The following is a 24,798-nucleotide window of genomic DNA, read 5'->3' on the forward strand; positions in this document are numbered from 1 at the left end:
AAAACAATCCATTACGTAAGAGTAAACTGAAAATCTTTGAGAATTAGTTCAGAAAGCTACCAAAGAAAGCACCTACCCCAAAAGCTGGGACTGATTATTTTCATTTTATATGAACACAAGAAGAAGATCTAAAAATAATACTTTCAAATATCTGTCTTGATAATAGCATACTGGCTAATGGATCCTGTTGCATGTCTAATCTCAACAGAATTTATCAACACAAACATTTTGGTCAAAGAGCTCATCTGTAAGCTCACTGAAGGCAGATGACCCACCTTTGCTCTTCTCCTGTGCTTACATCATGCAGTAGCACATAATATTTGAGTGTGTTTGGTATAAACCACTTGGGATATGAGTATTCATTACTGTGCTGAATCCGATGCTGTTCTTGGGACAGCTTCAGGAACTGCTCCACAGGGTCAGGTTCACTAGAAGAAACTACCAGCATACCTGAATTCATTAAGGACATATATCCAAAGAACACAGGGACACCACTGATCATAGCATAAAACAAAAAGTACATAGAATAGATGATACAATACTTAGGTATGTAAAACATGCTGCCACAAAAGTATGTGCAATCAGAATTTGGCCTTACTCTCAATAAAAAACAATCAGTTAACTAACATCTGTAAAATGAGATGCAGGAGTTTGCTCCAATTCTGACGGTGAATCTAAGTTTAAGCTGCTACATGACAGCCAATTTAAGATTTTAGATAGAGACCAGATGTTCACATAGCAAACATGTAGCTGAAATTCATCCCACCGTATTTTAGCTTTCAACCTCCAAGGAGAGTTGGGGCTTTAAGTTATCACCTAAACAACAGTAATCACCAGCATTCATAAACACAGCAACACCACCCGAGTAAAAAGCAGAAGTGGTCAGATTTTTATCTCAACGACACAGTCATTAATAAGGAACATCCCACTTTGCTACATCTACTCACCAAATCAAAAAACATTACTTCAGAGAAGCCAGAAAGCAAAGCTGTAATTTAAATGTTATTAAAATTCAGAAGCCAGAATCAGTATTTTGCCAAGTTAATTTTGCACAGGTGTGGCCATTATAATACCTTTCCACTATACTGAAATTATAATGCTCAGTACAGAATTAGGAACGGAGTGTCATAAAACCTGCAGTATTATAATTACTGTAAAGCTTAACACCAGCTACATCATGAAACAGTGATTATTCTCAATTTCCCTGTAGACAAGCAAATTAAGCTTTGGTAAAAAAAAAAAAAAAAATGTGACAGCATTCAGGCATCTTTCCAGACTTCTTTTTATCCAGCATAGCTCAAAGTTCACCAAATTTCCAAAACACCATCTCCCCAACCTCCATCACTCCATCTGCTTACAAAAAGCTACTAAAAAGCAGCAGATGCATCCCAAATACACATTCCTCTATGGTAGATAAGGAACGGACAAGAGATACTTAAAGAGCTACAGCAGAAAGTGTCTGAGGATGATGGAGTTTCATTCACAGGTATTGTCTTTGAGCTCACTTTGACACAAAAAGAGTGTGTGGAGAAGGGGAAAAAAACCCAATAGAACACTATTAAAAAACTCAGACCAAATAATCACAAAGAAAACCCTTACGCCCTTATGAAATCAGTCTGTGTAGTCAGACATAGAAGAAAAATATACAGGCTTCAAATCATAATTGTGAAAGAGTTACTGCAAAACTTTCAGTGTCTCCTACATTATATTTTGTAACAGCCTTCCCTGGAGTGGTCTGCAACATTCAAAGGATACATGCAACATAGTGGTTTAAGAATTCGTGATCAGATGCAGGCATGGACTGAAGAAAGCACTCTCTGTAAGACTCAAACCAAGGAGTAGTAGCTGAAATACACAATGAAACAGGACAAATTAGACTATTCAGTGAAACTTGTTCACCCATTAATGAAAAGGAAGTATGAAACACTACACCTGAAAGTGAAGCTTGCAAACTCTGACAAGGTTTGCACGGCAAGGGAAAGAAGGAGGAACAGTCCAAGGAGAAAGTATTTTAGATGCAACACAAGTAGGAGAAACAGTAACACTTCAATCAAATCCTGTGAAACTGAATAGCACCTTAAGCACCACATTCCTCACCACTTCAGGCTCACATGTATTGAGTCCTCGTTAAACCACTACTCTTTACCATCCCTTTAAACACTCAAACACTTGGCAAAGAAAGAAATAAATTCTTCTAACAGTCATTGAATTTTTGGGCTAGGGATGTAAGAATTGACCAAGAAACAAAATTCATTTTTGAGTATGTAGAGGAGCTAAGGATTACCAAAACCCTATACTGCCTGTTTTCTACAAGTGCTGACTTGGCTTGACAGCAGTCCCCTTCCCATGCCTTGCTAAAACAAACAGTTCAGCTGACAAAGATCCAAGAAGATAAAACCTCAGATCTAAGTTGTGCCATTAATGCTGAATAATTTTAACCTGCCAAGTTCAATGCCCTTTCACAATAGGGATTTCATTTTCCTAAGAGTAACAAATCAAAGGAAAGCAAGGATGTCTGGGACATCAAAAAAATGTGAACCTAATATTGTCCATTTCTTTCCACTCCAGCTATAGGTCAAACAATGAACTATTATTTCTTCTTTTAAGCCTGTTCTATTATATCTTTATTCTCCAACTCTTCCCTTGAGTGGGAAACAGATTCCAGAGCAAAATCAATCCACTTCCAATAATCTTATTTCACATTGAAGTAACTGGAATCCACTGTCATCTCACCTGCAAACTAGAAGACAGTAACTATCAGAGAAAAAAATTTGTTAAGAAATTCTGAAAGTATTTTCTTCACATGACCCTTAAAAATGCACATTGCTAGACTTTAGTAAATAAAAATAAAATAAAAGTAGATAAAAGTATCTAATGCTTTGTAAAGCTGTCATGCACCTCCTCATAAAAACCAAGCCAAACCACCACTTTGATTTCTTAAGCTAATTTTGGAGACAGGTTCACTTTTATGTTGGAATTATCTTGTATGGCATTCATTTAATGCATTTTCTTTAATCCTACATTGTCAAGCCATCTTAGATTGGCTTCAGACACACAGAAGTCGGACACAGCCACACTTGAATTCAGTCTAGCAGTGAGCACATGTTACATAAAAAAAAGCATAATAGGAGACAAACTTCCAGCTTTTGGCTACAGCCCTTCCAGAAATTGTTCTCTGAGTACTCAACTAGGATATAAAAAGCTCTTGGCTTTACTGAGTCCTACATGCAAACATGCCAACTATTTAAATTAAGGAAAACACAGCTTGTTATTATTAAAAGTAAGCCATAAGTAAGTGACTCATACGCATTTTTCACAAGTATAACAAGCCATGCTGTAACTCTGGTTCAAAGTAAACACTGTTAAACAACCTAAGGCAAAAAATTTTCACTTCTGTTTTACAGCTGAATCACAGCAAAATAAAAAAATCACGTGTTTTTTAAAATCTGACAGTTACAAACAGGGAAGTACTACTTTGTTTTGTGGATTGGCTCCCTTGCCCTCTTTTTTCATTAGGCCTATTTAAAAACCTTGGAAGCAGCCTCAAAGGAAACTGGGACTTCCTCTACACAGCAATATCAACAGGATTCACTTGAGCCTTTTACAGGGCTGTAATCACTTATTGTAGATACCTGATAAACACACACCATACTCAAAACAAAAGCAATATTTGAAAAAAAATTTCACAACTGTGACACCTCATAACACATTACAGCAGTGTAAACCAGCACTGCCATTCAGGTACCCAGATCTATACACTTTGCATTTTTCCAGTATGCTGGAACAGAACTGAAGTTTTGGCAAACTTGTTAACACATTGAGAACTTATTAAGAATAAAAAAAAGTAGTATTTCTACATAACAGCATAATAATGGAAAATCTACTTAATGAAGTTTTGTACCCTTTAGGCATTTACCAGGATCTGAACAGATACTACTGAAAGAAAGAATGGATATTATTCACCAAAGGCATAAACTATATAAATATATAAAAATGAAAAACATCAAAACCTGGCTTTTACAGACCACAATGCAGAGCCTTAAGAGGTCAATAACCAATGTGGTTTGGCAGCAATAAGTCTCATAAACTACATAAAAATATATTAGAGAGCTTTTTCTTTTTTTAAGGATCATACTCCAGAAAGGATGTCAATATAGCAGAGACATATGTGCTCTAAGTACAGTCAGCAGTTGAGTTCCAACTTAAAAAGTGTTACTGTCCCCTGAGAAAGGCGTTCCCCAGAGAAGCAGAAAGTACACTTGAAATACAGCAGTGACAGTATACAGCTCCATAGGATCAAACAATCCAGTGTTCTTAACAGCATCAGGTAATTTACCACCACCACCCTTATTGATTGTATGGAAAGACCAAATGATTTTGATTAACAGGAGTAGAAATGTGATTAAAAGAAAAATTAAAACAACCACCACCAATGATTTTTCAGTTAGGGGGAAAAAATGGAGGAACACACATCTACGTCCGGAAAAGTGCTGAACAGTTGTAGCAGATGGTAAGGAAAGGTGGATGGGGCACATGGAAAAGGAGTAAAGGGCAATTTGGCAAATCAGCACCAACCACAAAAAAATACCTGAATAAAATGTGGATGTGTTCAGTTCCATCAGTGTCTCTTTCCAATTACTGTACCAAGGAACACTAGCCTTAACTGAGCGATCTGATAGAAAAAACATGATATTATTATACTAAAAAGGGTCAGATGCAAACACACTCTTGGCTTTTACACTCTGGTAGCGTGAAGTAGAAAAAAATCTACACTATGCACGACCATGAGGGGCATGGAGGAGATTTGACTCCAGCTAACCTTAATCAGGAATATTTCAAGCTTCTCAACATTTGACAGAGTAGTTTAATGGAAATCAATATTAATTTCTAGTTCAGGCGCAATTCTAGGCTCAAACAAAAATGGAAATTCTATCAAGTAGCAAAGACTTAAGTTGTATCTACACTTTATTTCTATTTTACCAGATGGAAGACACTCTAAATCTAGGGCACTAACTTGTGAGATTTCCAAGCCTCAGTACTAGTTAAAAGTACCTGAATACATTAGCTGCTGAAAAAGGTTGCCCCAACACCCTCAACTCAACATATTCCTCCAATGCCTCATGCTAGCATTTATGGCATGCAGCCTTGAACAAACACAGCCAGGGAACTGATTTAGTAGGAAAAAAAAGTCTTTCCTTCTTTCAAATAATTTAGTTCTTTAATGGGATCATTTTTCTTCACTTTCTACATGTACCAGTACATGGGAGAAGCAGGCATGGCTGAACACAAGCAACTTTACAGCAACCAAATGAGTCTCCCAGCACCAGATTATGGAACTATAAGAATATTAAACAAAACTGTAACAAAGAAGGATTACAAACAATTAAATCAATACAACACACCAGTTCCAAAACTTTTATCAAAAAAAAAGCAGGGTTATGACCCCAGTGCCAGAAACATAACTCAGCTTCTTAAACAGTGTTTATCTGTCTTCAAAACAGACTGCACTTGATCACCATTAAAATTAAGGAAATACCTTTTAATATCATTATCCTAGAAAACTAATTCACTCCCAAAAAAGAACAAATTAAGAACTGATGGGAACATTTCCCATTTGCCATGCCAAATGATTATGTTCTGCTGTCAGGAATGAATGCATCCCTTGGTTTGAATAAAATGCTCTAAGAAAGTTGAAAAAAAATACCCTACATGTCTTAGTAAATACTCATATCCATCTAAGCATAAAGAAACCCTACTTGGTTCTTCTTCATATTCTCTTACGCTGTAATGGGATACAAACTCCTCCATCAACAGCACTGTCAGTATGTTGTGACACAGAGCTCCACTGAATGACAAAGCTACTACATGAATTTGTCCTTCTTTATGATCTTAAACAGCTTGGACACCTCTCCTCCTGTCAAATAAGCATATAGCCAGTGTGAATGGAAATAGGAACCTAATCACTGAGAGATAAAAGATAGTCAAACACAGTAATTTCTACATCTGAGGCTCCAGCAGCAAATATGGAAAACAAAAGAAGAGATATTTGCTTCTGTAACTACAAACTTCACTTCTAAACTAAGGTCAGAAAAAACCTCATGAAAAAGTCTCCTCACTGATATCATTCTGCTTTCTTAGGGTCTTTCCATCTCTAAAATTGAAGCAAACTTTCCATCAAAAAAAAAAAATCCATAGCAAAACAGCAATTCACCAATGTGATCTATAAAGAAGGACACAGAAATTTTACAAAATGTGGGATTTTCAACACATCTCAAAAACAAGAAATTTCCAGGCTCAGGTTCTTTTGCTTTATAACCAACACGGGACATCAAGTTGAAGACGTACCTTGTAAATTAGGTATCCAAGACATGAGATTATGCCATTTTTCCATTATCAACATTAAAAAAAAATTTACTACAGCAAAATCAGTCACTAATTCCCACAAAGTTTTATCAGTCTATTGCTATAGCAGAGCTAAACTCTTCACTGCAGGCTGAACTTTAAATACAATAAATTACGCATGTTTAAATAGGGCAGTGCATACATACTTTGAATTAAGTACATGCTCAGAGGCTTTAATGGATTAGGGTCTTAATTGGGAGGAGTTCAATCTTCTCAGCTCCTAAGATCAGGTGTCATTTAGCATTATTCACAATACCTCATCACTTGGAAATCTGAGGAAAAACATTTTTAGCATACCCTAGTAATTCTGACAGTGAAATATGAAGGACAAGTTCCACAGAAGAAAAAAAAAAAGACAAAGAATCAAAGGAGTCACACACCTTTCCTCACAGTCTTTTTTACTTAAACTTTTTATGACTTTATCATCAAAAATAAAAGAAGCTAGGATAACTAACTTCAAGATAAAGCCATACATTAATACCAACATCAAGTTCTAACATTTATTCAGCCAAGTGCAACAAGTCACTGTATCAGTTTTGTAACAAGAAAATTACACAATGAAAGCATCGCTGATGGCTACATTAAGATAATGACTTCACAGAAGTTGAGAAGAAGTAAAATACCAGGAAAATTAAAATTATTAATTCAGTTCAACCACTCTTTCAGCATTACATAAAGCCAAAACTACTCGATAAATCCAAGGTTTCAGTAAAAGCAATGTCTCAAAACTGCAACTCTGAATAATTTTAGTACATGCCACAAAGCTGAAATGAAGGCTAGAAACCTCTCAGCCAATTCCAGTTTACATTATGAAAAGCCCAATAGCATTACATACCACTGATGTTGAGATCATAATCTCCAGCTGTGATCACATTAGCCACCAGTCCTTCAGCAGGCTGACTGACAGACACAACATCGTGCAAAAGTTTCCGAATAGCACCGGGCTGAGGTGGGTGAGTAATGATGTTGTTGACAGCGATCTTCAAATTTTTAATGATGTGAAGCTGATTATTAGGATCTCTCATGTGAACTAAAAAGGAAAAAGAAGATGATTTGTTGAGGAGTATGACAGACAGTTAAAATAGTTGTCATAAATTAGTCTTTTTCCAACACATTTTCTCTTTAAAGATTGCTCCATTAAACTTCTCCATCATCAATTTTAGATCACAGTCCATAATGCTTGACTACCAAAAATGGAGGGGGGGAAGGTGGTAGCAAAAAATCACTTGATGTTCAACATTAGGCTCATCTAGGCAGACTGATTAATGAATAGCATAGGATCTTAGCTGGTAAGAATATCCACTCCATCTAACATAGTACATGCACATCCTACACTGATACACTCACTCCCTCCTGTGTAGAACATATCAACTTTCATGGAAAAGCCATAGGAAACATGTATGGATTTCACCCAACACATCATGTTTCAAGGAATCAGCAATCCAAGAAATCTCACACACACAAATAAATAGCATTTAAGAAACTTGACAGGGAAAACGTGGTATTCATTCATCCAAAATTAACATATCCTAAAAGACAATCTGAGAAAGTTGGGGTTGCTCATCCTGGAGAAGGGGGGAGACCTTAGAGCAGTACCCGCAGGGGGCTTCCAAGAGAGCTGGAGAGGTACAAGGGCATGTAGTGACAAGACAAGGGGGAATGGTTTAAAACTGAAAGAAGAAAGCACATTTAGATCAGATATTGGGAAGAAATTCTTTCCCATGAGGACGGTGAGGCATTGGAACAGGTTGCCCAAAACAGCTGTGATACCGTAACACTGGAACAGTTCAAGGCCTGGCTGGACAGGGATGTGAGCAACCTGTTCTAATGGAAAGTAACTCTAACCACAGCAGGGTAAACTTAGAACTAGATGTTCCTGAAGGTCCCTTTAAACCTAAACCATTCTATGATTTTTAGCTATAGCTTCCTTTGTAGAATCTTTGTGAAAATTGCTTCCTAAAGCCATCTGGTTTTAAAAAACTGTTCACAACATTTTCAACACTCGTTACAATTCTGGGCCTGCTGTGATTTTTCATGTAATTTCACCCTATTTCAAACTACAAGCAAGCCAGTCTGTGAGTGCAGGCAGGACACACTGACTACAGCTGCCCAAGCCACCTGGTGCCACCATGTGCCACGCAGCACAGCCCGACTCCTCTGCATGCTTTTTCACAAATTCCTGTAGAGCATAGAAAAGGTAGCACAAAGGAAATTTCTTAGTGTTCTCTTCATCTTTCAACTAACTACAGGATTCACACCATAAAGGTCTGAAACTGAGTATTCAATCTGCTCCAGCCTGGAAAGCACCCCACACCTTCTCCACAAGCCTCTTCAGAAGTCCCAAGTACATAGCTAAAGTCAGATCACATTAGATGTGTTCACAATCCATTTTGAATGTTAAAAACAGATTTCTAATGTTGCTCAAATCTTGACTCACATAGTTCTACCTTCCTCAAGCACATATTCACTCCCAAGCTTTACTAGCACTCAAGCTCATGGGAAAACACAGTAAAGCAGGTTAGAAAACTCATCCTGCCAAAAACAACCTAAAATTGTGTGGGTTTTTTCAGCTGTAAGTTTCAGATTGAACTCACATATCATAAGGCTTTACCAACACCAGAAAAGGCAGTTGTGCTGGCTAAACTTTACTTAGTTCAGCATTTCTATCAGAAAGCTGAAGCAGTTGTTTTGGATGGGGCTTCTTTCATCTTATCACATGGGTAAATTATCAACCCTATTTTGAAATTATCAGATGTAAAGGAAGTGGCAGGAACAAACAACAAGGAAACCAGTTTGCCTTCACCAGCACAGCTGCAACACTACAACTCATTCTTGCTGTCTGCCCTAAACATAACAGCCATAATAATGAAGAGCAAGCACACTTCCATGACATCTCTGGCATATGTTTAATGACAAGGACTGAAATAACAGACATACTTAGAACCCCAAAAAGTTTTAATACAAAAGAAAAAAAAAAAGACATGTCTTGTGTCTTGTGTTATACATTTTCTTCAAATGTTTATAAGATAATTTCAAAAGGAACTTTGCCAAAACTGGTAGCAGTATCATGTATTAGAACAGTATCTTTCTCATCAAAAGCTGAAGATGCTGAGATACACATGACAAGGAACTCCTAACACCACACTAAGCTTGAATAAGCACAGTGTTCCCATTATACCTCCTTACATCTTGCACATATTTAAGGTTTAGAATCAGATAAAGTTATCAGAAGCTCTCTTTTTCTGTGTGTTAAGGTCAAACACTTTGATTTAAGAGTAACCAATGCTATCTTAAAGTGATACTTGCTAATTGACATGTGTACTGTAATCCTCCCTCCCACAAAGACAGTATTAGTTCATAAGCATTTTTAGAGTCTTAAAAACAGGATCCTATTTTAAAGAAAACCTTCCTATATACACAATCTATACAGTGCAAACACTTGTTAAATCAGGCATCAGTTGTTACTAACAAACAAAACAGTTAAGAAAGACAGCCACTTAGAGAATAAACATGAAGGTATAAAATCCTCAGTATACATTTGGTTTCCTTACTAAAAGAACTTGAAAATTTGGGGAAGCTGTCCTTTTACTTTTTTAAACATTTCTCCTTCACTAACAGGAGGTGACTTTCTTACAGAAGTCAAGAGGCTGAAATTTAGAGGACAGAGCACCCTGAATCTGTGCTTGGGACACTCTACCATCACAGTTTGCTGAGTATTGCAAGGGTATTTTTGGCTACACCAATATTAGCAAGTCACTGATAGGCCAAAGTTGATGAGTAGATTAAATACTGACTGGTGCAAAGGGTGCTCCCATTGTGTCTACGTTACATATCTTTGTGGGGTTCTACTTGGAATTAGATAGAATCTGACCTCCTTAAATTGAGCAACCTCAACAGTGTGTGGTTTCACTCTACCTGAAGGTTTACACTGTGTTCTGGTCCTTCTCATCTCTGTTAGCACGTGAAGGATGACTGACACGTGCACAGCAGAGAGCTCAGCTCAGTTCCTGTTTATCAGAATTGCTTTGCACATACATCAGTAGATTAATTTCCTACCTGCACTGCTTCTTAAGCAAGAAGGCTGACAAACACACAGCCTTCAGCTGGTTCATAAGCTACATAATGCCTAATTTCAGACAAAAACATGTATTGTAACAGGACTCTAACAATGCAGTAGCAAATCCATGACTGAGCTTTTCAAATTATAGAATAACTCAAGAAGCTATTAATGTACTTTAAACGTCTGCATAAGCAAGGGACAGCTTATTTCTGAAGGGATGAAATACTAATCAATCCAATCTTCTGTTACAAATTCAATGAAGTAAAGAGAGACCAATTAGTTGAAAATCGACAGCATTTCACACCCCCTTAAGAAACGTTGTACTTAGAAATGAAGACATCAAAACAGAATTAAAGAATCACAGAAGTGTTAGAGTTGGAAGGGATCACTGGACATCATCTAACCCAACCTCCCTGGCAAGCCAGGATCACCTGGAGCAGGTAACAGGAACTGCCTGGGTGGTTTGGAATGTCTCCAGAGGGAAACTCCACAGCCTCCCTAGGCAGCCTGTTCCAGTGCTCTGCCACCCACAATGGAAAGAAGTTTTGCCTCATGTTGAAGCAGAATTTCTTGTATTTTAGCTTATGGGCACTGCTCCTCACAGAATCCCAGAATAGTTACCACCACAATGTCATAACCATAAATAATATGAGAATAATAATAGTAACATTATAAGAAGCAGTAAAACACAGAGCATGTCATGTACACACATTCTGCTGTACCATAATCAGAACATTTACCCATGCCTTTCTTCCTCTCTGCCCTTACCCTCACACATGCTGCTTCTAACACAAGAACTGACAGTCAGCATGCACTAACATTTTTTCCAGGCAGTAGGAAGAGGAAGTCACTCCTGGAGTGAGGAACTGGAGTCAGGCTTGTGGCCTGCTGGATCAGAATACACACAAAGCAGTGTGCAACAAAACCCACTGTGCCAACTTTCACTCAGGGAACACTGAGGATAATTCAGGTTTGCAAGTTCCTTAACTGTCACAATAATTGGACCAAAATAGTTGCAACTAAGTGAATTAATTAACCTTCCAAGTGAATGCTTCATTTAGAATACTCTGCCTGGTTTTGCTTGCTAGATGCATTTTGAGAGCCTTTCACTAAAAGGCTAATTAACTTCAGAACTCTAAAGATGCGAGCATCTGAATTTATTATTTTTATCTCTGCTGCATTCTCACATAGTTCATAAGCACTCTTAAACAAAATGAAAACATTTATGAACAAGTTACACTTGGTAAGACTCACCTGAAAACTAAGGCAGATTTTTAACACAAAGTAGCTTTTAAGCTGCTGCCATTTTTAAGAGAGAAATGCAAAAATACAACAAGAATGACAGTACAAGCTTCATTTTCTTGCACTCTTTCCTCAACACATGACATATAGAGGCTGCAGTCTGAGCTACATGTCTGTCAGAAACCAAATCTGACAAATGTCATTGCAACTACTCTGACAAGCAGTTCTCACCAAACTACTGTTATGAGCAGCAGCTTGAAATGCATAGCTTATCTAAATTAAAAACAAACAAATTCCGGATAGTAAGTTAAAGCATCACAGTTAAAAAACCCTGTTGTTTCTCTTAAGTGGTCAAGCTCCAGATTTCCTGCTGCTTCACGTGGTCATTTTGCCACATAAGCAGCTCGATTCCCACTCCTTCTCTGCACAGGTCTTACAGAAACGTCAACAAAAAAAAAAAAAAAAAAGAAAAAAAAAAAACGTAAAGGATAAAGCTACAGGCAAGAGAAAGGAAAGCCCGGCAACTAAAATCACGATTAATGTTTCTGAAAGACTGGCCGTACTTTCAACGCCTGGCTACGGCAAGTGTGAAACCCAGCAGAGTCTACAGCAAGTGTCAGGTACGAGCACTAGGGAGGTAACAGCAAAGTGCTTTTAATGGAACACAAAAATCCGTCTGGAAGAGCTGAATTTACAGATACTTTCCTCTTCAGCCGTGGGATGTCTCCAGGAGAAGCCAAACTTCCGCGGTTCCGCAGACCGAAACAAACTAAGCTGACTTAACAGCTGTCACCTGCGCCAACCCCGGCAAACGCGAGTCTCCTCAAAGCCCGTCAGGGCTCCCTCCCGGTGACACCCGCCCGGGCGGCCGGGAAGGGGAAGGGGCGGCGGGCACAGCCCCGGCGGGCACAGCCGTGCGGGACCCCCGGAGGCCGCGGGCGGAAGGGAGCGGCGGCGCCGCCTCCCCCGCCCCGTGTAAACAACGCGCTCCGCTGCCGGCACCGACCTTCCGAGGTGAGGCGGCAGAAGGGCCTGACGAGCTCGGCGAAGCTGAGGTTGTTCCTGCGGGTGAGCCGCTCCGCCTCCTCGCTGCACAGCGCGGCCACCAAGGGCACGAACGAGTCCTGGATGAACTCCTGCACCGACTGCACGCACTGGGCCATGGCCGCCGCTCGGGGCCGCCCGAGACGGCCCCGCCACCTTTCTCCGCAATTCTCCGGATTATTCTTTCTCTCCCTCCTTCCTTCCCTGGCCGCTGCCTGTGCACGGCTCCCGCCCGGGCCCCGCTCAGCGCCCGCCGAGCGCCGCCATGTTGCGCCTCAGCCGAGCCCCTCGGGGAGCGCCCGCTCCCGGCGGCCCCCGCGCCCGCTCATGTGATTGGCCAAAGGGGCGGCGCCGGGCCGGGAGGGGGAGGCGACGGTGGCCGGCCGGAGGGGGGGACAGGGAGCGCACAACAAAATCCTCCCCCCCTCGGAGCGGGCAGTTGGTGCGGTCCGGGCGGCGCGGGGCTGTGGGATGCTCCAGGGGGCTTTGGCCAAGGAACGGGAAAAACAGCGCTGAAGGATTTATTAAAAAAAAAAATAAAATACCCCAAAAAAACAACAAACAAAAAGCCCAAAAATAACAACAAAAAGTGCCAAAATTACCCCAAAACAAGAAAAATAGAGGGGAAAAAGCGCCCCGAAGCAACAACAAAAAAGCGCCAAAATAACGACGGAACAAATCAAAACAATGAAATTGGGGGAAAAAAACCAAAAAAAAAAACATCAAAAAAAAAAAAAAAGACCAAAACAAAAAAAATTGCCAAAATGACTCCAAAACAAAAAATAAAGGGGGGGGGTGGGAATTAAAAAGAAAACCAAGAACAAAAATCCAAACCAAAACAACAAAGAAAACCCCAAAGCAACAACCATAAAACCACCAAAATAACCCCAAATCAAAACAAGAAAAATATCCAAAATAGCAACAAAAAAGCAAAAGAATTATACCCTCCCCCCCCCCAAAAAAATGGGGGGGCGAGGGACAGAAATAAAAAAACAACCACCAGAAAGGGGAAAGAAGCCCACCAAAATAACCCCAAAACAAAAACCCCACACATGAAGAAAACTACACACATCCAACCCATGAATGGTTAGCCATAAACTAAAACACAAGTTCTGCTTCAACGTGAGGAAGTGCTTTCCATTGAGGGTGGCAGAGCACTGGAACAGGTGCCCAGGCAGGACATGGAGTTTCCCTTTCTGGGGACATTGAAAACCCACCTGGACACATTCCAGTGTCACCTGCTCCAGGTAACCCGGCACTGGCAGGGGGGATGGATTACATGATCTCCAGAGGTCCCTTCCAACCCTAACAATTCTGAGGCTCTGTTGAAAAGCAAAGAGTTGCTGGGGTGTTCTCTGGCAGATCTGTCAGTGTATGCAAGACATTCAAACTGGGCAAAATAGCTTCATTTTTAAAGCTTTGCCCATTAAAGCATGATATTAAACAAAATCCTTGTGCACAGAGTGGTGGGCAGCTGTCCTGGGGGATTTCCTGGCACCAGAACGCTGGTTTGTGGTGGGACAAGAGCTGGGATTTGGCCCCAAAAATCTCCTCCAAAGGAAAGCAGTTCTGTCAGTTTTATTAAAAAAAAAAAAAAAAAGGAAAGAAACAAAACCCCCACAACAGCAACCACCCCAAAAAAGCAACAATAATAAAAACAGAAAAAATGTCCCAAATAAAACGACCAAAAAACCACACAAAACCCCCCAGAATAGTTAACTTATGCACAGGAGGCTCCACTAGAACATGAGGAAGAGCTTCTTTACTGTGTGAGTGAATCTGCTGTAATTGTCTAGAGAGGTTTGCAGTCTCCTTCACTGGAGATACTCAAGAACTGTGTGGATGCAATCCTGTGCCATGTGCTCCAGGCTGACCCTGCTTGAGCCGGGATGTTGGACCAGATGGTCATTGTGGTCCCTTCCAACCTGAGCCACTCAGTGACTCTGCTAAAAATTCAGGAGTTTTGGGGTGGTCTCTGGCAGACCTGTCACTGCTCAGTTGTTTGCATGAAATTCAAATGGGATGAAATAGCTCCTTTTCCTTTTTTTTGAGATTCGCATGTTAAAGCAGGATTATCACCCAAAGTCCTTTTGCATTTGTCACCTGAGGAAGGAAGTCATTTGGAAGACAACAGTGATAATCCATGGTGAAATAATTGATTTTGAACATGTTATTTACAAACAAGTAGTATTGTAGTAGGGCTGATTTTTAACACCCTGCCAGGGACAGGGCTTGTAAACATCACAAAAAAACCCATAACCCATCCTCTGTGAATGAAAAAGTAGTTTTTCATGTAGACAGTAAGGAAAAAAAATCTTATAGTCCATACAAGTTGCTGTTGTTCACGATTGGGTCCTGGGAATGTTGTCTAAAAGCTACTAAATATTGCAGGAAAAAAGGGGTTTTTTTGCTTTCATAGGTTATTAGAACAAGAGGAAAGCAGACTTCCACAATATTTATGGCTTATCCACATTTGGAAATTCCCCAGAGCTATTCAAAAATCATATTTTCACAGATACTTAAAACTAGGACCTCCACCCAGACAATTTGGGAAAATGGTGCTTGTCTCCCATTCCTCTTGATTTATTACTTCTGAACACTAGAGTTATATCCAGTAGAGTGAAGTGGGTCAGAAGTCCTGATCTTATGCACACATGACTTGAGGTTAAAAATTATTTTAAAGTTCTGACCATCATCACATCCCTCTGTCAAAGATTCAAATTTTTATTTAAATTTCTGGCAGAGATTCAGATTTCATGTGGCTATTACCAATCTTCAGTAGCCACTACAGAACGACAAATCATTCATTTAATTGTAATTGTGTTGGAGGATTTTTTTATTATGGCAGCTCTAAACTTATATTTTTGTGTTCAAAATTTGTTCTCTGTGAATGCAGACATGTTGTACACATTTTCTTCGTACCCAGTATTAAAAATGTGGTGCTCAGAATGTCTCTGTCTTTGGATGATCTCTCCCAGTAAGACACTGTCTACAGGACCAGTTTTGTCACGCTAGTTTAATGCTGCTCTACATCTCATGGACTGCTCTCCTAAGACAAGGTAACAGAATCACAGAATCAATTAGGTTGGAAAAGACCCCTGAGATCATCAGTCTTTGACAGAACAACACCTTGTCAATTAAAGCACAGCACCAAGAGCCATGGCCAGCCATTTCTTGAACACCTCCAGGGGTGGTGACTGAGAACCTGGAGTACTGCAGAGGGATGAACAACTCCATCTCCAATAAACACAGCAGCTCAGGGTGCTGTATCCCAGATCTGTTACTAAAAATTGGGGCAGTCAATTAGGATTCAAATACCTTTATTAACAAGGCAGAAGATTCATTAGAAGGAATATAATAGGTGACTTGTAGCACCCTAAGTCTGGCAATGTGTGCACAACATTTTGCTGCCAGATTCTGACAATGTACAAATAGATAGGAAAGACAGTGGACAGAAATACAAAGGGATAATACAATGTCACAAATACATGTTTTAACCATCTGAATTATTTAACTGAAAACCAGTTTCTCTGGTTATTGCAGAGAAAGCAGTGGATGAAAGGAAATGGTATCTGAACAGAAGTCAGAGAGTATAGGATGGAAAGTGACAGGGGAGGCCTAATCAGGGAATAGAAAAAAGAACAAATAGTAAGAAAGTCAATAATAGATGAGAGCATGTCCACTGCTTCAATTGTAAGAATAACCAGAACATGACTGTAAAATTTGGAGCTGAAACTGCTTAGCCTCTACCCTTTGCTGTTTCTTTCCTGCTGCCAGTTGTGCTCTTGTACTCTTTTGGGCTGGAAGCTTACTGAACTTGTAAGTTTTGCAATTCTTGTATGCAGCTAGATCTTTCTGCTGAACTCAGCTACTGCTGAGGAAGTTCATTTGAAAGGGTTTTTGCATCTGTTAATAGCATATTTGTATTACCATGTAGGTTTAAAAACAGAGGAAAAAGAATATAGAATTGCAAGAGCTGCAATCTCAGGCTGAATCCAATACTTTCATTTGTAGTCATTTAAATATGGGATGTAGCTGTTTCCCAGTGGTAGTTACAGGTTAAACTATGTCCTTGAAAGTTTACAACATGGATTCCCAGCTCCTTGCAAACTTCAACTGCACATTTGAATTTACGCTCAGTTCAAATTTCTGAGTTACAGAATTAATGTTTTTCACAGCAATCCTCTGCAGCACAACTTGAAATGAAAATTTTAAAATTTAGCTAAAATCACACAAGAAGCTATCTGTTGGAGGGGTGGAATTGGTTGGTTGAGGGTTTTTTTTTTTTAATAAACCATAGCAATACAAATAATTTCAAGTTTGATACCAACATGGATTTACAACCAGTTAGCTATTGTGTGGTAACTCCTCAAGGTTAATCTGGGACCCTGATTTTTCAACTTTTGGATTTGGTCATGACCTTCACAAATGTGAGCAATGTGGTCATCTGTGTCAGCAGACACTGGTATGGAAGACGAATTGCTGCCAGAGGGAAGCTGTGGTTCCTGCATCTGCCCTCTAAGTTTCACTGCCTTCCACAAATGAGGAAAAGCTCATGAAATGCCCTTCTGCAGCTTGCAAGACAAAGGAAAAACAACACACGCACAGAAGAAAGAGGAACTCCTCCTAAGCTGAATCAACACAGCTTGTCCTTTCCCAAAAGACAAGGACAAAACCCAGTTCTGAAGGAAGATTTTAGACAGCAAAGCAGCAAGAACTGCTCCAGGGGCCTCAAGTGTGTATCAAGGCCAGGGTGGCTGGGACACGGTCCAGGTGATCCTCTGGACAGTCTGTTGGCTGAAGCAGAAGGTCAGATCTGAAGCTACGAGGATTAATGGGAAAGGTTTGCCCAGCCATGCTTCAAGGTGGTAGCAGGGATCAATCTCCTGCTCTCCTTCATCAATGGGACACTGTCCCTGACTACTGGGGATCCCAATGCCCTTGATGGGCACGGGATGGGAGTCCGTGATCATGCAGTTCTCCTTCCAGGCATGATAATACTGCTCTTGATAATACAGTGAACAGCTCCGGGTATTCAGAGAGAGCTAGGAGTAGCTCCTGGTGATCCTGCTCTGGCTGGGAATTCCAAAGTAATCGTTCTATATAACCTCTCTTTTGTTCCCCAGAACCAGCCATGTACCACCCCCCCACCAATCAACCCAGGATTAGCAGTAATCTTCTATTCTTTGCTGGTAACAAAAGACAGAGACAAGTAGAAAAGAAGAAGAAATTAAGTAAAACAAGTGTATCGAAACTCAGCAACACAGTCTTTGGATCCATTCACCACAAAACTTTGGACATTTATAAATATTACCACTCTCCTTGTAAGAAAAAGTGAAGTTCTCACGCGCACTCTCTCACACACTCTCATACTTCTTTTTTCCTAGTTGTCTCAGATATTTCCACCTAAAGTCTGTCATCCTAGCTGCTCATTTCTTTTGTACTGTAGTCAGATGGTCTTCTGGGGGTCCCTTTGTCAGGAAGACTCCTGGGGTTGTTGCCGGCCACTACCTGAAACTGAGTTGCTGAACTAACAAAGGACTAACAAGCTGGTTCTTCATTTGTAGGCAACATTTGTACTGCTTTCTCCAAAGCTGTTCCATCTTTGCAGTCCTAGTCACATGCAAAAGCCCTACATGTAATGTGTCCCTAGAACAAGGTGTCTGCTGCAGTATTTATGACATAGTGTGTGTGTGTAGTGTGCAGCTTTGATTTTAGGTGATCCAAAGCAAGCAGGTGTGTTTTACTAGATGGGAGGCAAGCACTGGTTACAGTGTGCATAGATAAATGTAAACAAATAACTGAAAGTATGAATTAAAACTGATTAATTAAATCTGGTTCCTCAGATTCCACTCTGCTTTCACTGAGCTTAGCTATCAGAGTGATGTTAAATTTAAGCAGTAGAAAGATAAAGGCAAAAACCGTCACTGGAGCAATAATTAGAGAAATGACAGCTGGGAATGTGGAAATGCAAGTGGATATGTGATTTAATGAATAAACTATATCTGTTCACCTGAGGTGAATCCTTTTTTTTTCTTTTTCTTTTTTTTTGTTAAGTCAAATGGCAATGTGCTTTATGGAGAGGAATTGACCAAGGCATCTTAATACTACATTTTTTTTCTCATCTTTTTTCCTTAAAAGAGAGTCGTACCACATTATTGTTGTATCCAACCAGATTTTCCCTTCTAGGTCCAACATATGTAAGTAATTACTCTTGGACACAGAAGATGAAAATTAACCAAACAGTAGATTCTCACCTAGAAATCAGTATTTTCCTGGTTCACAAAGAGTATTTTTTCTGAGGTTTTTCGATACATAAATACAGTGCTATGTAGAGCAAAGTCATAAAATAATAATAAAATGCTGTGAGATGATAATATCAGTTTTCTATTGTTCACCAGATATTACTCCAGGGAATACAATCAATTTGAGATTTCCTGTCTTTCCTATGATTAGAATCACCTCTCTATCCTTCCACAAACATACTTCCTTTACTACATTTAAGAGATCAACAAATAAAAAAGTCTAAACAAACTTTTCCTTGTCATTTAAAGAAATTTCGTCTTTGAATCAGCAGTTCAGGTTTTCACTGCAAAATATATTTCAATACATTGGAAACAACAGGTAGGCATAGAAGGGCCGTTTTGAGCTTGACAGAGTTTACCAGTTGCGATAGTCAAGTAGATGTGATTCATCTGTCCCATCACAAGGGAAATGAATAGACAGAAATTTTTAAAACTGTCTTAATTGTATGCTTAAAGATGTGAGAAGTAGTGTTTCCAAACAAGTAATTTTTATTGGGGTTCGAGTTAATAGAATTTGCTGTATTCCTAGAAAGTGCCTTGTTTAGACTCTCTGTCACTGTAAATTTTTTTTTTTTTGCAAAAAAAAAGTGATTGAAGTGGAAGAGAAAAGCAAATGAGAAATGCTACTCAAGAGAGTTATAATTTTTTTACTAATGACATTATCAAAAATGGTCTTGGGAAACATTATAGTTACATATTCCTTTTATTCTCTGTGCCTAGAAAGTTTAGTGAAATATGAAACTGTCCAAATAGCCTGTAAAATCTATAAGGTTTTCTCATTTTAATATATCTTTCAACCATAGTGCTTGTTGAATAAGATCAGCATTAAAAATAAATACTATTTATCGTAGGAGCCATCATGCATATGTTAGTCTATGATATTATTCAACATCTTAATTGCTGCATTATAATTTGAAGCACAAAGGAATGAATTCTGATCTGAATTATATCAGAAGCCACTGGATTTAGTGTGCAAGACATGATTGCTCCTATATTTTTGTAAGGATATAGGCCTCAGCTTGGGAAGAGATGGGCTCAAATTGGATAAAAAAATCAGAGCACTCCACTCCAGCAGCTTCCAGCAATGCATAATGCAGACGCATGAGAGAACCATCCTCACTCCTGAGAACTAGAATTGAATGCATAATTATTATTTTACTGTTTGGAAAGGAAGGGTAATGGAGGAAGGAAAGGAGTGCAATAGATTCAGCATGACAATACTGGTTCCCAAATTAGAAAGCCCTGAAAGAGGATATAATCACTTTTTCTTCCATGTCTTGTGTCCTGTACCAGACATGGCAAGGTAAAATCCAAACTTTCCAATCACTTCTAAACAGCCTGCTTAATTTTTTTGCATTTATTAATTCTGTTTAATTCAGAAAGGTATTTCACATTCCTGACTTTTTCTACCCCAGCTGGTAGGAGATTTCAAAATTTCAACTCTTGTCCCAGTTTGAGGGGGAAAAAAATTAATGAGGTAATTTCTTAAGGAGCAGGAATTAACTGTTAGTTCTACACCTACTATACTTCATCAAAGTCATCTTATGCTCCTGAGCTGAGCCTGGCAAAGAGGTGTAATGTCACTAATCTGAGTGTGGTTGCTGTGACCATGCCCTTCTAAGGCAATTTGAAGTTTTGGAATAGCTTGCTTCCCCTTTCCCTCCTATTCATGATTCCCCAGGGCCTCTTTTCACTCACTTGGTTCACTTTCCAAAAGCCCAGCCTGGTGAATCAATCAAACTGTCCAGATTCCTCAGCCAGGCACCAGCTCAGGCCTGCTGGTTCTTTCCCAGGAAAAGTTTCTTCAGAGGAAATTGCAGGGAAGATACACAGAAAAATTGAACATTTGGACAAGCATGCATTCTCGCATGGAGGAAAATAATTTACTCATTGCAAATATTTTCTACTTCAAATTGATCAGGAAAGCAGTGAGTGCTTTCACTCCCCAGTCAGGCAATAAATGCTGCATGGCAAAACAATAGACAAATCTAGAAAGCTAAGCCAGCAGACATGGGTCACTAACTTGTAAGGAAACACAGGATGGAGAAAAAAACACACAGATGAAGAAAGCTGGCAATAGTGCAAGGAAAAAGCATTGGACTCAAATCACAGTTAGATGAGGATGACAGGGAAATACTCTGCAGGTAAGTGAAGGACAGGCAGGAGGGAAGGTCCTCTTGAGGGTGGTCAGTGAATCTGTGTGGAAGCCACAGCAACAGATAGGATCAGAGCTTGAGGCAAATATGAGCAATGGGGAAATCAAAATACCGAAGGAAGTTTCAGAAGTTTTCCTAAATGTTGATACCAAAAAGTAAATTTTGGGCAATGTATTGCCACATTGCTGTGAAAAGTGATTTCATAAATCAACAAAAGGATTTTGTTAATTTATGAAATCACTTCTCTTAAAATCCTAGCCATTAAAGAAATCAGTACTTACATGGCTTATCTTTTCAGCCATCTTTTCTTATTCACAAAGGTTTTCCCTGGGGGAACTATAGTTTCTCAAGGTACAAGCAGAAGCTAGAGATTATACCATGATTTTATAAAACCAGCTTCATGTCAACGCATGCTTTCATCAGGCACCATGTGTCTACTTCAATTGACCTTACCCAATTAATTAATTGTATGACTCACTCTAACAAAGTTTAAGACATTAAGGTTTTAGAAAGTTACACCAAATAACATACTTGTCACAGATTACTTTCTCATATAATAGTGTCATTAAAATCAGGTAAATAGATGAAGGGTCACAATGTAAATAAGCTTGCTGAAATTAAAATTCACATTTGAAGGCAACAGCACTGCTGCCTGACACACGTGCGTGGTGTAATGTCTCCTTTTTGGGAGTAGGAAATCCTTGCCTCTTTCTGACTTGCATAAATGACAGGAAACTCATATGAGGAAATCCTCTACAATCTTAGCATTTTCAACTAGGACAAGGGAACAAAGAGGAAAGGCAACTTGGTGTGCTCTTTTCAGGGTCAACATCCCTTGCTGTGCTTCAACGTGTGTCCTCAACTGTAAAACCACAGCTTCTGTGTGGGTGGGAAAATGCCCTGTGGTTTAACAGCAGTGCTCATTATATGCATGCCCAGGTTACACCAGAAGAATGTATCCCTGATCCTGTGCTTGGGAAACATTGCCCTGTTTCTCATCCCCTTCCATTATCCCCTTGTCCTTGTGCAGATTATTTGTGGGCACAGGTTATTTGATATATGTTATGCCTTGGATAAGAAAAATAAATTAGTCAAGTTGCACTAGCGGAGTTTCTTTCACTTGCTCTCCATTTAAGAGCAGTGAATCCAATGCAATAAATATCCTATTTTTCAGTTTACACTGTTGTTTTTCTCATCAGAAGTAATTTGGCTTCTTTGATAGCAGAGCTACCAGGGAAGTGCAAGATGCTTCTCCAACCTGCTGCCAGGTTGTGTTCAGCCACTAGTTAATCTTCCAGAAATATAGCACACATTTTTTCTTCCCCTGGATATATGAGATTGCACTTGACATTTCAGGATCTGCTTTCTCTGAATGGGTCCAATTTATCCTGGAATGCAGATTGTGCTGTGCAATCTACATTGCCATCATGATTTATCTCTTCATCTCTGCTTCCAGCATCTGCAAATACAGTCACTGGGTGGTTGTGTATTTGTTTCCACAATGCCCATAAAAATATTACCTATGGTAAGGTCAAGTATGTATGTTTCTGATGCTTCTTTGTAAGATCTGCCATACAGCATTTATTCTTTCCCAAGTACCTCATTTATATTATGTAATGTTATTTTATATTAGTTGGAAGGCCATGAAAGACTAATTTAAATACCCTATAGAAGTGTATTACATCAGCACAGTTACAAAACCCAATTATAATTGAAGTTCATCAGAGTACAGCCTGAATTGAGGTTGCCAAGTCCTGTTTCTAAAACCAAATTAGTGAGCATCAATATATTTCTATTGATGGTGCTTCATATTTTATATTTTATATCTGATGGGGTCAAACATGTGGTTTGAGTCCAGCACTGGAGGACTTCCATTGCATGCTCAGAATTATTAACAATGATTAACAGCAAGATAGAAGACTCTTCAGCTAGTTCATCTGAGGTTATTTCTCTCCCTTCCTTTTAGAATATTTATTTTTTTAAAGAATTTTTATTAATGCAGTTTAAAACTTACATTTGCATTTTGGCCTAGCAAATTATCCACAATCCTGATCAGATGTAAATACATCCTTTCAAACCTTACCAAATACTGTAGCTAACATTAGCACTCCCCTATTAATTTAGCACCAGATCTTACCTGCAGCTCTACTTTCTCTTGTTTCTACTGTAGATTTCCTTCTGTTGTCCCTCATTTTACTAGGCTTGAATTTTCTTTGGATTTGTGTGGTAATTTTTATTGACATATTTATGTTTGCTATCTACTTCTAACTATTATCTTTCTTTCCTTTTCCAGAAAAGGTTTTAAATAAAATTGTTCATTTTAATATTTCAAATATTGCTTAACAGCATGTAATGAAGTCTTCTGACACACATCCTAATTTTCATTAATACTGTTAATTTTCTCATCTAATACCTTCTCTGTTTTCCTTTTTGCATAACTAATTTTTTTCTAGGAAACTTAAAACCAGGCATATGTAGAATTTCTTTGTGTGTGTGTCCCCACATTAAATGCAAACACTCTGTAAATGGCTACTCAGCCATAAACACGTGCGCATGTAACAGAGCTTGGCTGAGCCTGTTCTCCCTGTGACCTCACTTGATATAATTGGTAGTGAGCATTGTGTCTCTCTTCAGACCACCACAGCCTTCCAGCCTGGTGCTCATTTCAGCCCTTCTCACCACAGTCAGGTTTCCGTGTGTGCCATCTATTGAGAACTGGAAAAATATCATCAGTAATCCCTGAAATCTCAAATGCAATTTTACCACTGTCTGCATGAGACTTCCATTCTTCATATCAGCAATGACAATGCCATTTCTGTTTTCACATATTATTGACAGGCACTTAAGGGCTTATTTGCTGGGTATTTTAATGTTGGTTTGTTACTCTGCTTTTTTTTTTTAACCTCTTTACTTTTAACCTCCCTGATTTAATGCTTTCCATATATTATTCATTCTCACATTAAGTCAGATTTTAAATGCATGTGTGATTTACCAGAAGAAAAACCCTACAGATTTAGTCCCTGATTGATTTTTTAAATAATCCTAGCACTTAATTATCTTAGAGTGGCTAATGACCTTTTATCACATTAGATTATTAATGCAGTCATATGCAAAGAAATTGAATTTGGGTGCAATTCAGATCTAAATCTTAACCAAGTGACACCAAATGTAATGCACTAATAGACAAAATTAGAGTCCAGCCAGTGGCATGGTATTACTGTTTTCCTCCTGATTTATTGGATACTAAAAGAAACCAGTAGCTGTCAGAGGAAATTCATTAACTTGATTCTGACTGACAAGATTGCACATGTGCTGGAACATACTTTGTTGCAGTTTCTATAACAATGCATGCTGCTATCCTGGTTTTTGTGGGTTTTACCTAAGATGACATACAATTCTTAGATCTGCTTTTATTATTCATTGGGGGATAGCGTAGGAGTAAATAGCAAGGACAGGATTTCCTGTTTTTCTGCTGTCATTACATGTTTGATTTAGCAAGTTAATAACATGACTGTAAAGGCTGTTTATATGAGATAATAATCACTGCAGAGTTTGGGTCCAGAAAATGCTGATAACTTCTCCAAAACCA

General features: G+C 39.1%; 1 protein-coding gene across 4 annotated transcripts in view; it reads right to left on the reverse strand.

The window, feature by feature from the left end:
* TRAPPC8 (trafficking protein particle complex subunit 8) overlaps positions 1 to 13,009 on the reverse strand; it is a 52,484-nt gene extending 39,475 nt beyond the window's left edge. For 2 of the 4 annotated variants that reach the window (XM_063168032.1, XM_063168023.1), the window contains exons 1-5: positions 12,711 to 13,009; positions 7,238 to 7,432; positions 4,589 to 4,672; positions 1,756 to 1,845; positions 276 to 450 (exon numbers count right to left, since the gene is read on the reverse strand). In XM_063168032.1, the coding sequence (XP_063024102.1) occupies positions 276 to 450; positions 1,756 to 1,845; positions 4,589 to 4,672; positions 7,238 to 7,432; positions 12,711 to 12,867 (701 nt within the window). In that variant the 5' untranslated portion in view covers positions 12,868 to 13,009. The remainder of the gene's footprint in view (positions 1 to 275; positions 451 to 1,755; positions 1,846 to 4,588; positions 4,673 to 7,237; positions 7,433 to 12,710) is intronic. The other 2 variants (XM_063168050.1, XM_063168041.1) reach the window with 1 other exon arrangement.
* Between the last annotated feature and the right edge of the window lie 11,789 nt (positions 13,010 to 24,798).

Source organism: Melospiza melodia, chromosome 1 (genome assembly GCF_035770615.1).
Source record: "Melospiza melodia melodia isolate bMelMel2 chromosome 1, bMelMel2.pri, whole genome shotgun sequence".
In the NCBI taxonomy this organism is placed as follows: Eukaryota; Metazoa; Chordata; class Aves; order Passeriformes; family Passerellidae; genus Melospiza; species Melospiza melodia.